A 17,042-nucleotide genomic window follows, 5' to 3' on the forward strand; every position below is an offset into this window, starting at 1 on the left:
AATACAGATTTGAATTCAGACTTGTCAGTTTTCTAAATGACCTGCACTCCTATCTAGCCAGGATAGCATAAATTCAACATTTTAGCACATTTGGATTGGTTTAGTATGAAATTTATAACTAAGATGAGGTGCTGAAAAAATAAATTAGGTAAAAGTACACTGGCATCCAAAGAAATTCAAAAGGTAAAGCACAAGACAACAGTGAGCAATTTAACTAGTTAGGTTAGACTGTTTTCTTGTGTTTGTTTACTGAACTGCAATTTTTGCATTTCAGACATTTTGGGCCTCTTTATTTTTTCAATAATATGCTTATGAAATGAATCAGTGTTTTGTGCTTTACATTTCATTAACATGTTTCAGGATTTGATTCCTCCCCCTTCAAGGCTGAGGAAAAAAACCACAAATGCGCTTCTAAGTGTTTTGCTAGTTTTCCAAATACAGTAACTCCTTGCTTAACATTGTAGTTATGTTCCTGAAAAATGCAACTTTAAGCGAAACAATGTTAAGTGAATCCAATTTCCCCATAAGAATTAATGTAAATGGGGGGGGTTATGTTCCAGGAAATTTTTTTTCACCAATTTTTTTTTTTATTTTTATATATATATATACACACACACACACACACAGAGTATAAGTTTTAAACAACAATTTAATACTGTACACAGCAATGATGATCGTGAAGCTTGGTTGAGGTGGTGAAGTCAGAGGGTGGAAGAGGGTGGGATATTTCCCAGGGATTGCCTATTTGCTAAATGATGAGCTAGCAAATGGCTGGGCCCTCAAGGATTAACATATTATTGTTAATGTAGCCTCACACTTTACAAGGCAGCAAAAATGGAGGGAGGGGAGACAGCATGGCAGACAGAGACACTGTGTGTGTGCGTGCGCATGTGTGAGAGAGATGCGCACTGCCCCTTTAACTACGCTGACCCCACTCTAAGTACACTGCCTTTTTAAGTAGATCACCAAGTTGAGACAGCAGCTGCTGCCAGGAATCTCTCTCTGTCCTGAGCCCTGTTGCGTCTCCCCCCTGCTCTATGGAGATGGGGTAAGCCGGGGGCCGGAGCAGGGGGGACGGGGACACCCCGACATTGGCACCCCTCTTTTCACCCCCAGCCCTGACACAACAAGCAGGAGGCTCCCTGGAAGAGCTCCAGGGCAGAGGGCAGGAACAGCACATGGCAGTGGGGGAGGGACAGCTGAACTGCCGGCAATTGATAGCCTGCTGGGAGGCTGCCGCATAGGGAACTTAGGGGAGCAGGGAGCTGATAGGGGGGCTACTGGTCCACCCTGGTTCCAAGCCCCCACCAGCTGGCTCCAATGGGCTGCTCTTTCTGCAAGCAGTGGACAAAGCAGGCAGCTGCCAAACACTATAAGGGAGCATTGCGCAACTTTAAAGGAGTATCTTCTCTAATTGATCAGCAACGTAACCACGTTAACTGGGACGACTAAGTGAGGAGTTACTGTACCTTCATCTCAGAACAGTGATATTAAGTGTACAAGTTAATAATTCTTCTAGTCTTATTTTTGCTATACTTAACAGCATGTTAATTAGTAATATCAAGATAATTAGAAACAAGAAGGCATCTTGTAGAAACACTTCAACACAAACTAATTTTCTTGTCCTTTCTATTTTCAGAGTTCCACAAGAGCACATTGCAAATAGCTATCTCCTGTAATCAGACTCATAGAAATGTAAAGCTGAAAGGGACCTTGAGAGGTCATCTACTCCAGCCTCCTGCATTGAGGCAGGACAAAGTATACCTAGACCATCCCGGTCAGGTGTTTGTCCAACTTGTTCTTAAAAACCTCCAATGACAGGGATTCCATAACCTCTCTTTGAAGCCTATTCCAGTGCTTAACTATCCTTATATAGTTTTTGCTAATACTAAACCCAAATCTCTCTTGCTGCAGATTAAGATGATTACTACTTATCCTTCCTTCAGTGGACATGGAGAACAAATACTCAGTCGCCTTCCTCTTTATAACAGCCCTCTTTATAACATATTTGAAGACTTATCAGGTCTCCTCACCAAATCTTTTCTCAAGACTAAACATGCTTAGGTGTTTTTGTTTTATTTGTTTATTAACTTTTCCTCATAGGTCAGGTTTCCTACACTTATCATTTTTGTTGCTTTCCCCCGGACTTTCTCCAATTTGGCCACATTTCGTTAAACGTGGTGCCCAAAAGTGGACACCGTACCGCAGCTGAGGCCTCATCAGTGTCAAGTACAGTGAGACAATTACCTCCCATGTCTTATATAAAACACTATTAATACACCCCAGAATATTAGCCTTTTTCACAACCATACCACATTGCTGGCTCATATTTAATTTATGATCCACTATGTTATCCACAGATCCTCTTCAGCAGTACTAGTGCCTAGCCAGTTATTCGCTTACGTATAAAAACAGCTTAACATTTTAAATAGCTATCTCCTATGCCCTCGCCCATATACAATGTGTGTGTTAATGTACACAGTTCTCTATCTCGGTACTTAAATGGCCCCATCACTATGCTATCTCAGCCTACACATGTGCACACACTTACTTCTCAGAAACTGACATACAAAGAGAATGATGGTATTACCTTTAACTGTTGCTGTAATTCACTATTCAATCTGGCCAAAACAGTGTTTGTTTCCTTATTGCGTCTAATTGATGCCTGAATTGCCTTCTTGTCTTTCCCCACGGACCTGAGGATATATTAAAGTGTTTTTTAGAAGTCTTTTCACTGCCAAGCACTCCAAGAAATAACTTTGGTAAGTATATTCAATTCCTTAGTCCCTATTTAAAGTGTTCAGCAAGAGCTGTACAGAGGACACTTTTTTACATAATTTAGTGATTCTTCCAACTTATTTTCCTTTCTACAGACTAGAACACATAGTACACTAGCCTTGTTTGCACAAAAGCTTTGCATACCCGTCTCCTACAGAACAAATACAATGAATTACATTCTTAAATTGCTATAATAAATTTACACCTTCCAGACTACTGATACAATGCCAGATTGACTTTAATTTAATTTGATTGTGTTTTGCATAGACTTGAGGGTAAAGTTCAAGACCATCCATACTCACCAACTTTATTTAAAATTAACAATACAACATTAACATTTACACAGCACTTTTGATAGTCAATGTATTTTGCAAAACGTTAGTAAGTTTTTCATCCAGACAACTGGAGTGCCTTATTAGGTATCTCTCAACACTACTCGGGACATTTTTTGGGAGGATCTAATTAAAAAACCTTTAACATTTATGTTGACTCCCTCAGTAGTTTTATATATATGATTTACAGCCACAAACAGTTATTCAACACATTGTAAATCTCTTGTAGCTCTTCCGTAAGCTAACAGTTTTATTTGCTGTTTAAATGTGAACTTCCCAATATTAGACGTATTCATACTCATCCTGGGTTACCTAGGGATAGATGGCTGTGAAGCAAGAACAGCAGCTATGACACCTGTTTTCTGTGTATTCTCCTCAGCTTCAGGTCTCAGCTCATCTTCCGATTTTAACCTTCTGCGAATAGGCTTTGGTGGTGGAGCAAGAGGGGTGGTGCCTTTCCCCTGGGAGGCAAAAGGCAGCCCATAAGCAAACATCTCAGTGAATTATATTTCTGCTCAAATCAACCGTCTGTGCAAAACTTTCTGAGAAACTAATTTATTTACTGTACAAGTTCTGAGACATTGACTCATTGTCAAGGTCTACTTGAGTTCTCTCAGGCAGCATCAGAAAAACTGCATGAGAATAACTCATCTCAAGGGAGTAGTAATTGACCTTGGGGTATAATTTTATATATATTAAGTAACTGCTCCAGCCATCTGTTCCCCATGGACTAAAATCCTAAAAATAACCCCTTTAAGAATCAATTTTGGTAACAACCTGATCATTACATGTAAGCAATCTAGCTTCATTAAAGTGAGCCTTTACTGTCATAATTTTAGATGCAAACAGCCCAGCAAGCATGTAATATTTTAGCCAAAAATGTAAATATTCCAAGAAGTTCTGAGCCTTTGAAAACGGAGTTTTCAAATGGAAGCTTCTGCAAACTCAGGTGTAGCAGTCACTAACTGGCAACTGTTCTAATACACATTCTTCTATGTGTTAAAACCTACACTTTCCCCTTAAATTTCATTTTACGTACCGCATTAACAGGGACACTACCAGCTGCCTTCTCTTCAACTCTGGCATCTGTTTTGGAGACTCTAAGGGAGCCTGCAGAATCAGAGGGTTTTTCAACCTACAGAGAATGAGACAGTTTAGAAACACTGTATTGTTACGCAAATATTTAATTCTGTAACAATTAGGATGATAGCCAGGTATGTCAGACTGGTATGTTCTCCGTTATACGAACAGAGTTTACATCGTCAAGTCTCTTATGTGAAACCAAGTCCTCTTTAAAGGCTCAGGGATGGAGAGACAGGGCTGTAGCTGACTACCAGCACCATCCTAGCCACACTACTCTCACTATTTCTGATCTGCAATAAGATCACATCAGAGACATGAAGGAAAGTTACATTTCATGAGAGGCAGCAACAAGAGAGGATTGCTGGACCCTAAATTATAACCTCTTGCTACCGGAGCTAACCTCAGTATAAAGAGACGACCAAATAATAAAAACTTATTTGAAACTCTTCTGATCTAAATCAGATGTTACATATTATTTATACTATAGTAACTCAAAGGCCCGCAACAAAGATCAGGGCCCCATTATAATGCTAGGCATTATACAAAAACACACACAATAAGACTGTACCTGCCCAAAAGAGTTTATAGACTGGACAAACAGTGGACAGGGAAACAGGCGCAGGAAGTGATTTATGCAAGGTCTACTGGGTATAACTAACAGGGTACACCAGTGTATAACACTAAGTGGTCTACAATATATCCATTTACACTGACCTGCAAGACTTCTGAATGTGTTTCAATTTCATCCTCCTCCTCTTCATTTACACCTGATGCAGCAAATGCCTCAAACTGGCTGAAGTCTGCAAAATTTGGCTGTTCTGGTATTTGCTGAGGTGAGGTACTGGTATGAGCTATTAGGCTTTCAGCATCCACTGGGCGATGCACATGAGGACCTGCACCCTATAGCAAAACAAAGATGACAGTAATTACTAATACTGTGTTCTTGAAATAACTGACATAATATAGGAGCAAAATCTTGTCCAAACAAGAGTTTATGCAAGAATGCTAACCAAGGACAATTGTTTAATGTATTACTGCAGAAGTTACTGCCTTTGTTTAGACTTTTAATAATGCTTGGAAGTTTCTATCCTGTCACTAGAACAAACATGTTTCTTACCATACAAGTACAAAATGACTACAACATTTGTAACAAGGGGCAGAACACTTTGGTAGCCCATTATCAATGGTACAAAAATGATCAGTGGTAAAGTTAAACTTCTTTCCTTTCACCTAAACTGTTTTGTTTTCCATTTTTCCAAGTGTACTTCTCTTTGAATGGATAAAATCTATCCTTCCTCCAAACTGCTCTTCTGGAGCAAAACTGAAACAGCAGGAAGGTGAAAGACAAAAAAAGGCAGATGGAATATTGGAACCTAAAGGCTACACAACAATTCAGAATTGAACAGTGTGAGAGGAGAAACCATGCAGCAATACCAGGGTGTGCTGGAGCAAAATGTTGGTCCATTGCTTGGGAGTGTTGTAGTGTTTGATGCCAACGGAAGAGTACCTTCAAGCATAAAAGTGGCATACCAATCATTTAAAGCGCTCCTGGATGTACCTTGTGGCTTTTTAGCGTACAGCTTGTTAATTTTAACCTTTTGTTTTTAAAATAGTTTGGGAATTATACAACATTCTCCCCTGAGAAGCAGAAATATGAAGGATAATTATTAGGGGAAGTATAACCTTTATATTGTCTCCTATTCTGAATATACATGTTTATCAACAATTTATTTTAGGATTAATAAGACTTTTTGACCCCTTTTCTGTGTCATCTCTAAGAAGTTAAGCATTCTTTTAGGATTAGTTTGCAACAACCACTTTCAACTCAATTCCTATAAGAAAAACAAAAACTAAGGATAATGAATGATTCCCAGTTTATATTTACTGATATAGTAAGTGGCTGGAGGCTCACAAACTGCTACTTCTAGAAGAGCAGCTTGTCACTTTGGGGAAGGCAAACTGAGAAGTCCCTTTTTCTTCCATCCTCTATCCCAGTCTCAAGGTTAATGTACTTTAATATTTAAAGTAAGGTGGGTGGCTGGCAGTAAAGTAGATAAAACCTTTTCCTACTGTGACATGCTAATAAATAACATGACAAAGTGCACATCAAAAAGTTTTTAAATTGTGTTTTTAAAATTAAGGTTATGCATGAAGGCAGGGTTTTTTTGATTAAAAATTCCGATGTGAACTAGCATGAATTTAACATAGAACCCATTTTAAATATTTAGGTTATATTTGATCCTGATGTTAGCTATAACCATGAGGCAACCCCTGCAGCTGACTAAATAGGACTTTGTATTGTGTCACCAAGAAACTTCATGGGGTAGTTGCAAAACTCCATGTATTAAGTGGGACCCTGTGAACACTAGAAGAATAGGTGATATTTTAAATGTGTTAGCCAATACATCTTAACACATTTTTAGACACCACTTGGCACTTGTGGTAAACCCTTGTCTACACGCTTTAAAAAAATGTTTTAGCCAGTCAGGGTCAACCCACACTTTTGCCTAAGATGGTTACTTAGGCACTCCCCTAATAGGAAGAGGGAAGTGAGTAATTTCCGCAAAGCAAGGTTCTGGGGACATGAATGTGAGCAAAAATTTCATAGCACTTAAAACTGTACATGCTACCTGTGACAGTTCTCAGGGTACCCAGAGCTATGAGTCACCTTTGTTACCCTTGCCTCCAATGAGAAAGTCTTTTCTTGTGGTAGCTGGGTGACAGCTCCCTGATGATGCCAGCTCTTCCTTCGCCAGGCAGGTTAACAATATGTGCACTGCAATCCCTGAGTCTCTGACTCATTCCCCTGTGATACAGCCCAATATTGACTGATCACAGAAATTTCAGATGCTCTGCAATCAAAGGTGCAGTGTACCATAATTTACCAGTTTTACCTTAAACCACCACTACTGTCAATACAACACTTGTGAGCACTTATAATAAAACAAAAGTAGGTTTATTGAAGAAAGAATAACGATTTAACTAGTGAGAAAGTGATCATGGTAACTGCTTACAACACGAAACAGAATCCTTAAATGCAAATCCGAGTTTACACTTATCAATTTACCTTTCATATATAATAAAGTAGACTGCCCCCTCAAAGTTGAGCCCATTGCAAAGCTGGCGAATTTCACCAGAACCAGGATAAACGCTTTCATGGAAGCTCCCTGCTCCTTAAGGGATTTCCTCAGTGATGGAGCCACAGTGCCCTTCTCTATACTACAGCACTTACAGCAGTGCAGCTGCACTGATGCAGCACTTGTGGTGGAAATGCTCTAAGCTGACGGGAGAGCTTAACTCCTGCCTCGGTGAGAGGCAGTAGCTATGTTGGTGGGAGAAGCTCTCCCGCCAACATAGCAATGTCTATACCGGTGCTTAGGTTAATACAACTTACATGTGGATTATTCATACTCCTGAGTTACGTAAAGTATACCAAAGTAACCTGTAGTGTAGACAAGCTCTATGTCATACTGAAAACAGGCCAGGTGAATTCCTGCCTTGTTGTAGAGTTTCTTTTCTACCTTTAAATGGTTTTGATTGTTTGTCATGGTCTCTCATGGTTTTCCATTGACTGTTTTGGGATGTGGCAAGGATCGACAATAGAACCTTGCAATGCCTAGCCAGCTGACTAGGGACTGATTAGCAACTCCCTCTTGCTTGAATGGATCATCGAGACACACTCAGGTGACTAATTTCTACTCCGAGTCCGTAAAGCATACTTTAGATAAATACATTATTCCACAGATATTACCCGTACATACATCTCAATAAGTTTGAGTCTTGACAAGTTACATGCTTTCTGTAGATATCCAGGAAGAGTAACATGTAAGGTAAGTATCCTGTCAGACATATGTTTGGTGCAGTGAGTTTGTCAGGTTTCAGGTGAGAGTTCACAAAGAACAGGGGACCTTTGCCAAGGGGTGTCTGTCTCACCACTCCCCAACTCACGGCCCAGTAGTTGTATAGCATATTTCTGTACTGCTACCCAGGAATTATTCTGGGGATGGTGTCCAAAAGTTTGTAAGTTTCTGCCGCTCCCCACCTCCCATGTGGCTCCTGGACCAGAGACACTTCCCACTGACCTCAGGAGAAAAGTACTTCAGGTCTCCGTTTAGTCCATTGCTTCCCTAGGAGCAGGTCCTCATCTTTCTGGGGAAGCCCTGCAAGGTGGCAGAAGCCTAGGCTTGAAAGCTCTGGTACACATTCATACCCCCCAATGTTTCCAAAAGACCAGCCTTATGTGCTTACTTGCTGCACATATTTTAAAGCAAAGTTAAAAATTCAACAGACTGAAAGATTGTACTTGGGCAAAGAATTATATACACTATTTAATTTTTTAAAAAATTGTCACAGAATAAGTCAACTTCACCTGTGAGGGTGGTGGTCTTGGAGGCACTGCAGGAGGGTAGGCAACAACTCCAGCTTGTTGCTGTCCTGTGAAGAGACATAGGTTCTGAATGACAGTTGGATGACAGGGCTATTTCCATATGTTAGGACATGCTCATTGCAAATATGATGAACATGTATTTAGTTTTCCACTCTGCTAACATGAAAATAAGCCGTGTTATCTGCGCATAAGGTAACATAACCAGGACTGTTTTTCAGTGAGTGACATGCCACAATTATACTGTAGCCAAGGATAAAAGGTGTCAGCTATATTTAAGATACAGAGGTAAAATATAAGTATTAATTAATGTCGCAACATACAGCCTACAGGTCTCAGGCATAGCCAAATTAGGCCTTAAGATGAGTTAGCTATATTACAAAGGTAAGTTAGTATAAGTAAATTGATAAGCCTGCCAAGCTTGTTTCTGTTTGAGATATCCTGATGTTTTAAAAATAATTGCTGAGTTTGGATAATAATGTCTACTAGGGATTAGCTGACACCACAAGATAACTGTTGGTGGCCGGGGTGAACTGTTAGAAACTTCCTTAATGTTGCTGTTACTATGGTGATAAGATGACAAACGTTAATGAGTATGAGAACTAACTAATTAGCCTATGAAAAACAAGGCACCCCAAAAGCAGCGGGGAGTGAAAATTCAAATAATGAAAAGGGGTAAAAAGCTTCCTAAATATGTATGAAGTCCAGTGGCTGTCAGTGTAAAGCATCATAAAAGCTATACCCTGGCCTGTGCCCCTATTTGTGGGGGAGAGGGAGGAAGAAGGGGGGAGGAGAGAAGAGACATCAGTATGACTACCACTGATGGTGATTAACACTTGTTTTTCACCAAGACATGATATGAGTAATCCAAATATTACACGTCCTGAATTGGTGTCTCCTTTACCAGACTGCAGTGTGTATTGTATGGTTGGCTATTGTGACAAAGTTCCTACTCTGCGTTGGTGGGTCCTGCGCTTATTGGCAGATTTTCTCGCCTCAGAGGTTCACAGCAGCCCTCAGTTTGGCCACTTTCGTGGCTCAAATCTGCCATTCACTCAGTTAGCCTCATCACTGGCCAGCATGGGGAAAGGAAGAACAACAATCCCCTAGTGGATGATCCACCTGGTGGATCGGGGAACAGGCCAGAGACTTTCCCCTCTGGTGGAACCCACAGTCCAGTTCAACTCTTCCGGTATCAAATAGGGAGTTGGGGGGATGAAGGGATGGGGGGAAATCCCAGGGCCCTGTGGATTGCAGCTGTCTACAGTGGCTCCTGTAACAGCTGTGTGACAGCTACAACTCCCGGGGCTATTTCGCCATGGCCTCCTCCCAACACCTTCTTTATTCTCACCACAGGACCTTCCTCCCGATGTCTGATAATGCTTGTACACCTCAGTCTTCCAGTAGCAGGCCTTCTCACTCTCAGCTTCTTGCGCCTCTTGCTCCCAGCTCCTCGCACACACACCACAAACTGAAGTGAGCTCCTTTTTTGAAACCCAGGTACCCTGATTAGCCTGCCTTAATTGATTCTAGCAGCTTCTTGATTGGCTGCAGGTGTTCTAATCAGCCTGTCTGCCTTAATTGTTTCCAGAAAGTTCCTGACTGTTCTGGAACCTTCCCTGTTACCTTACCCAGGGAAAAGGGACATACTTAACCTGGGGCTAAAATATCTGCCTTCTATCACTCTCCTGTAGCCATCTGGTCCGACCCTGTCACACTATTAAGAGAAATTATTGTAGAAAGAGCACTAGATAGCTTCTGTTGTGCACCGTGGGGTCCCCCTTCTGTTGATAAACTTCTCTGCTATAGTCAATCTTGTGGGCTGAACTCTCACAGATTAAAGTAGGTGTAAGCCCTCATCTTGGGGCGAGCAATTGGTTAAATCAAACCATGACTACAGAGAAGGCTACAATACTGTGGCCTCTTTGGTCAAACACAAAATTGGCAAAAGCACAGAGCAAGAGACTGAGAATCAGACCTGCGTTCTACTCCTCACATCATTAGTTTGTTATGTAAACTTCTCTACACCTCAGTTTTTTCCCCAGCAGAAAAACCTTTGTACAGTACTTTAAGATCATGAGCTGAAATTATAAAGACAGCATCTCTGTCAATAAAACAGTAAGTTACCTGTAAAAATCTTCTGAGGCTATAAATCTATTACCATCCTTTTGCATCTGAATCTGCATCTGTCACAAACTCCTACTTTTGAGCACTTTTGAATTTGGAGCACTTTCAATTTGAAATGTGGAGTCCTCATTTGGGTCACTGGGGTTCATGGCTCCCATGCTCGTTTAACCACTTGACTACACTGCCTCATGTACTGACACTTTATTTAGGAACTTACTGTTTTAATTAAGTTGTTGATTGAGCCACTGTTTTCCTTTAAAAGGGAGTCTACATTTTAATAAAAGCAATCAGCAGATTTAACCCTTTCAGCCTTTCACTTCAAACCTAATGCTGTCTATTTAAAAATAAAGTTAAAAAAATTTCTCTGAAGAAAGTGTTAAGATAAATATGTACTAAAAGTAGCAAACACATGGACATATAATGTACCTACCTGGAGTAACTGTAAAGGATCTGTTCATATCTAAAGATGATGATCGAGAATGTGAAGGATGAGGCCTAGGAGGAGGTGGGGGTGGTGCCGTGTTGTCTGGAGATGTTCCTGAATGTGACCTGCAAAACAAGTAAACCTCTGTAGAGGCTTAGACGCCCAGAACCGTAGAAATTCAATTGGAAAGTGCAACCCAAAACATCTATATGAAGAAATCTTGTTTCAAGATTAATAGCTGCCATCAGCTCCTTTTTCCCCAGCCAAATTTACTTTTTAAAGCAAGAAACTGGTGTTTCCTGCTTCTGATAACTGAATTTCTTGTTTTTATACCTTTATTTTCTCTTCAAAATGCATATTAGCCCTCCTTATTGCACTCATTACCTACTGTAACGTTTGTGGAAGCTTATAGTGTCTGACAGTAGACATCCTAAGTGTTAATTCAGGAGAAGGTATGCAATATCCAACCTAGACTGGAAGCCATTATGATCAGGACTTTTGTCAAACATGCAAGTTTCTGTCAATAGCCTGAATAGGAATTGCTTTCTACTGTTAAGTGGGATGGTGTTAAAGAAAACGGAATTTCCAGTGGTTCTGCCTCACTCATATACAAGTCAGCCTTGAGCATGATCAAGCTGAGGAAGTCTCAGTGTATGTTTGCAGATGTGAGTGCTAGCTCTTCCATCTGAAGTTTCTATTACCTAGTGCATTTGTTTAGGATCTTGAGAAATACTGCCCTTATCCTTGGGCGTTTTGTTATTTTGTATGAAGCAAGACATATTAGTAATGTCAAGATCCAAACACAAATGCAGATCCTGCAAAGACTTACACCTTTTAGGCAGTGCTTCTCAAACTTTTGTATTGGTGACATCTTTCACATAGCAAGCCTCTGAGTATGACTCCCTTTATAAATTAAAAACACTTTTTAAACATTTAACCCTCTTATAAATGCTGGAGGCACAGCGAGACTTGGGGTCTCGCAACCCCGAGAGGTCACAATCCCCAGTTTGATAACCCTTGATTTAGGGGAAATCTGATGTAAAACAAAATAAGCCCAAACTCAGAATGAGGTTAAAGAGATGAAGTCCTATGTTGCTGTAGTACTAGCTGAATGAGATTTTTTGTCTAGAGTACTTTTGGTGCACTCATTTAATTAAAAAAGAAACTTGGGGGTGAGTCTATACTACAGAGGCCATGTCAGCATAACCCTGCAATGTAGATGCAGCCTACACTGATGGAAGGCGTTTTTCCTGTCCGTGTAGCAACATCACCTCCTCAAGTGACTATGGCTACATCAACAAAAACCACCATCTCAGTAATGTAAAGATTTATATAAAAGTAGACAAAGAATCAGCTTTGCAATTAAGTAACACTGGAAAAAACTTTCCCACCTGTTGTACTACAAGTTAATAAAATAACCAAAAAGGGTTTGTAAACAGTTTTAATAATGTTTACTACATGAAGTTACTAATTATTTTAGTTTTAAGGTATAACTTTGAAACTGATCCTATGCTGTTAAACAGCAACGTTGAATTCCAGTCCTACTGTACAAAGCGCTGCCCCCCCCCCTCACCTAGATTTTCAGGGCTTTTAAAAACCTCTTTTATATATGATGTTCTTATTTCGTAAATCATAGAACAGTAGGACCAGAAGGGACCTATCAAGATCATCTAATCCAGTTCCCTGCACTCAAGGCAGGACTAAGTATTATATAGACCATCCCTAGGTTTGTCTAACCTGCGCTTAAAAATCTCAGACCGAGATTCCAAAACCTTGCTACGTAATTTATTCCACTGCTTAACAACCCTGACAGTTAGGAAGTTTTCCCTAATGTCCAACCTAAATCACTCTTGCTGCAATTTAAGCCCATTGCTGCTTAACCTCTGAGGATAGGACAACGAGAACAATTTTTTCCCTCCTCCTTGTAACCACCTTTTATGTACTTGAAAACTTATGTCCCGCCTCAGTCTTCTCTTCAGACTAAACAAACCCAATTATTTCAATCTTCTCTCATAGGTCATGTTTTCTAGACCTTTAATTGTTGTTGCTATTATCTGGACTTCCTCCAATTTGTTCACATCTTTCCTGAAATGTGGTGCCCAGAACTGGACACAGTACTCCAGTTGAGGCCTAATCAGTGCAGAGCAGAGAGGAAGAATTACTTCTCGTGTCTTGCTTACAAAACTCCTGCTAATACACCCCATAATGATGTTTGCTTTTTTTGCAACAGTATTGCACTGTTGATTCATATTTAGCTTGTGATCCACTATGACCCCAGATCCCTTTCTGCAGTATTATTTCCTAGGCAGTCATTTCCCATTTTGTTTGTGTGCACCTGACTGTTCCTTCCTAAATGGAGTATTTTGCATTTGTCCTTATTGAATTTCATCCTATTTACTTCAGACCCATTTCTCCAGTTTGTCCAGATCATTTTGAATTTTATTCCTATCCTCAAAAGCACTTGGAGATGCAACCAGAGAACCATATTTAGTACTTATCTATAAATAACCACTGCAGACTTCTAAACCAAAGAAACTGGCTGTATGCTAGGTGACAACCAACTGCTTATGCATTCTTGTTTTTCAGAAGGAACCCTATATATGAAGTAGAATGTTCTCATGATCGAACACGGAGTAATAGCTGACCAGCCAATTCTAGGCTTGCCACTTTAATCAAGCAGTATTGTTCTGCTGCACCAGAAATTTTACACATATTAAGGGCAGACTGATACACTTCTCCCATATAACACTAGGGAACAGGTTGCCTCCACTTTTGATTGTTAAAATAATGGCCACCATAAATCTTTATTTGCCCTTTCAAATGCTAGCTATTAAACAGCCAGAAAGATCATTTGGGAGGGGGAAGGTGTGTTTTATAACCTTTAATATTTCTTCTGTTACTACTCTACTGACCGTTGCCGAGTTACAGTGCTTCCAATCTGTTCTGGATCTGAAGTATAGGAGTCTGAACTGCTGTAACCATCTGCTGGTAGAATGAAAGTACAAAATTTCATTTTCATTTTTGTAGTGTTAATTTATCAAAATTTAATTATGCTAAAAACAGCAACAGGTTATATTACCTAAGCAGCAATAGAAAAGATTTCAAGTCCAAAAAAGAAATATGTACCTTACTGTTGTACTTCCCTGTACGATACCATCTGGGCAGGATTCTAAACCCTGAGTCAAAGTAACTGAAAGTCCCCAAAGAAATTAACAGTAATACAGTCATTGGCAGAAAAAAGACAATGCCAACTATGTGAACTAGTTGGTGTATTTTGTTTTAAAAAGATTGAGTAAGACCTAAGAATCAGACTTATCACTTCAGAACCTTTTAAAATACATCACAAGACAAAAACAAGCAGTTAACGAGTAGAGATTCCTCTATTTTATGAACAATTTTTGCAGGATGGAGGCCTTGAAGCAGAATTCCTTCTTAGAGGCCAAATCAATCAAAACCTTTGTAAGACATATAGAGATCAGTACCATGTAACTGCCCTGACATGTATCTGAGCAGGGCAGCAGCTATGTCTTGGACTGAATGAACTTTGACATGGGTTTCCAGCTTTAGGCTAGCCAATTTGCAGCCATGTGAGATGCAACCACAGAAATATTTAGATACAATCCTCTTACGTGATAGCACTGCCTTGGGAATTTGTCAAGTTGGGTTGACTGTCAGGATCTAAGTAGCTCAGAGTAGAACCACTAAAAACTTCTCAAGCAGACAGAAAGGCTCTCACATGTGAATGTGGAGGTGGAACAAACTGGCAAAACTGGCTCATTAAGGTGGAATTCCATCACCATCTTGAGGGGAATCTCAGATGAGCCCATACCACGGCTTCATTCTGGGGAAGCATGGTTTAGTCGATAATCACTACAGCATGAGACTCGCTATGACCTGAGGTTACTGCAGTCAGAAAAGTGGATGCCCATCTAAGAAAACTGAGAGTCTCAGATAATGAAGTCTCCTTTTGAGTTAGTTAGTATCTTTGGCAGAATATATTAATCTCTTATGACACAAAGGGCTTCCAAAAAAGAGTCAATACCCACAAGAACCTGAAAAGAAGGTGATACAGTGACACTGGTTCATGAGATGCCAAAGTAACTGACAAATGCAGTTGGATGAAGTTAGTCTAAATTAATCTCATAGGTCAAGAAGCTGGTGAAGAACAGGTAAAGAGATCCACAATGTCCTGTTTATAGCTCAAATCTTTTTCCATCTACCATTTAAAGCATCAGTATTAATTTAGAAGAGTTCATGCATATCTAGAATTTCTCTGGCCAAAAAACCAATTTGGGTCCCTGAGATCCATGACACACAGAAGTTTCCTCATCTTTAATTATCAGGAAGCATGTAGAATAAAATCCCACCTATCTCATTGGCATGGGTCTTGATTTCCTATAGTATCTTTCACGAATAAGAGTAAGTTAAAAAGCATTCTTGGCTGAGTAACAGGATGGATTCAATAGGACTTTAAGAAAACCTAATGTTTTGGCTCTACAGAATATGTTTAGGCCCCACATTATATCCAAGACCTCTGGAGCTCAGGACAAAAGGTTACAGTATAGCTCCAAAAAAACAGGAGTTCCTGGCAAACTCTGGCTAGTAATATATTCTAGAACCCTTAAAAATGTTCATTGAAAGGAAAATTAAAACCTTTATGTTGCTGCTAATATGGAGGCAGAGTGCCCTGAGCACCCTAGAAGTCAGCTTTACCATCTCTTAGTAAAGGATGGTAAACCTCTCTGGGCAAGAAACTTGCTTTATCACTCCAACAGAAAGTTACTGGACTTTTTTGTAATAGGATGGTTTCTTCTAAATATGTTTGGATAAGGCAATTTGGGCATTATACAATTAATTGCAACAGTACTTCACTTCCCTTCCCTTGATGACACTGGAGGAGCGTGAGTAACTCCTGCAAGGATGGGGAAACAACTCTGCAAAAGTCCTCTCTTGCACATTGTTCAGAACTTAGATTTTTTCCTAATTCTGTCAGTAATGCTAGTTTTCTACTGGTCTGAGTAAAACTTTCTAAAAGGGAAGTACTGCAGGAGTGTATTCCCAGAGAGAGAACAACTTTATTTTCAGGTAGGTAACAGCCAGTTCAGGGAGGAAAGAAGCTGCGTTCTAGAGGTCTGTTTACTAGGTGCAGATCACCAGCTTCTTCATAACCAACCATCCCATTCCCCAGTGTATTCCAGCATATCCTGGGATGGCAGTCTGGTCTGCAAATCTTCTATGTCTCCTACATCTGATGATTCTAGAATTTCTTAAAGCCAATAGCAAAAGCCTACATGATTTAACCAGAATTTAACCTAATTTAAATAAGTAATGGATTCAAAATTTCTTACTGAAAGGTTCTCTCATGCAGCACTGCTTAGCTTTTTTTTTTTTTTATAAAACCTGGAAAAAAGAATTTTCTCCTTGCTCCAAATATTACTTGCGTTCACTTCTTCTCATGTAGTGACTCTGCAATTCCAGCTCCAGAGGAGTTCAAGTAGCTAGGCAGACTGCAAGCCAACCTCTTCTCCAGCTACCGCTTTCTAAAGAAAGGGTTTATCCTCTTCCCCCTCTACAATCAAGTAACCTGTGCAGAGAGAGAAGACCAAGTAATGGTAGTGTCTAAAGATCTTTTCACTTATTTGTTGGGAAATTTCATCCCTTCCTCTTGAATGTGGACTTGGTCACAGTGATCCAAGCACTTATTACTTCCAGACAGGATTACTGAAATTCACTGTATCTGAAGCTGAATGTGAAAATGCACAAGAACCTCCATGGTCTAGGCTTCCGTGAGCACATCAGACCCTTGCTTGAGTCCCTCCACAGGCTCCCAGTCATTTTCAGATACTAGTTTAAGGTCTTGGTTCTGATCTTCAAAGGTGGTTATGGTTCAAGCCCCAGATACATTAAAGACTGA

General features: G+C 40.0%; 1 protein-coding gene across 9 annotated transcripts in view; it reads right to left on the bottom strand.

Moving 5' to 3' along the window:
- The window catches only part of REPS1 (RALBP1 associated Eps domain containing 1), a 111,801-nt gene that overhangs the window by 1,776 nt on the left and 92,983 nt on the right, over positions 1 to 17,042 (bottom strand). For 6 of the 9 annotated variants that reach the window (XM_048844396.2, XM_048844397.2, XM_048844391.2 and 3 more), the window contains 7 exons: positions 14,041 to 14,113; positions 11,135 to 11,253; positions 8,563 to 8,627; positions 4,908 to 5,093; positions 4,150 to 4,245; positions 3,423 to 3,571; positions 2,591 to 2,696 (listed from right to left, as the gene is read on the bottom strand). In XM_048844396.2, the coding sequence (XP_048700353.1) occupies positions 2,591 to 2,696; positions 3,423 to 3,571; positions 4,150 to 4,245; positions 4,908 to 5,093; positions 8,563 to 8,627; positions 11,135 to 11,253; positions 14,041 to 14,113 (794 nt within the window). The remainder of the gene's footprint in view (positions 1 to 2,590; positions 2,697 to 3,422; positions 3,572 to 4,149; positions 4,246 to 4,907; positions 5,094 to 8,562; positions 8,628 to 11,134; positions 11,254 to 14,040; positions 14,114 to 17,042) is intronic. The other 3 variants (XM_048844392.2, XM_048844395.2, XM_048844399.2) reach the window with 2 other exon arrangements.

This window comes from Caretta caretta, chromosome 3 (genome assembly GCF_965140235.1).
Source record: "Caretta caretta isolate rCarCar2 chromosome 3, rCarCar1.hap1, whole genome shotgun sequence".
Classification (NCBI taxonomy): Eukaryota; Metazoa; Chordata; order Testudines; family Cheloniidae; genus Caretta; species Caretta caretta.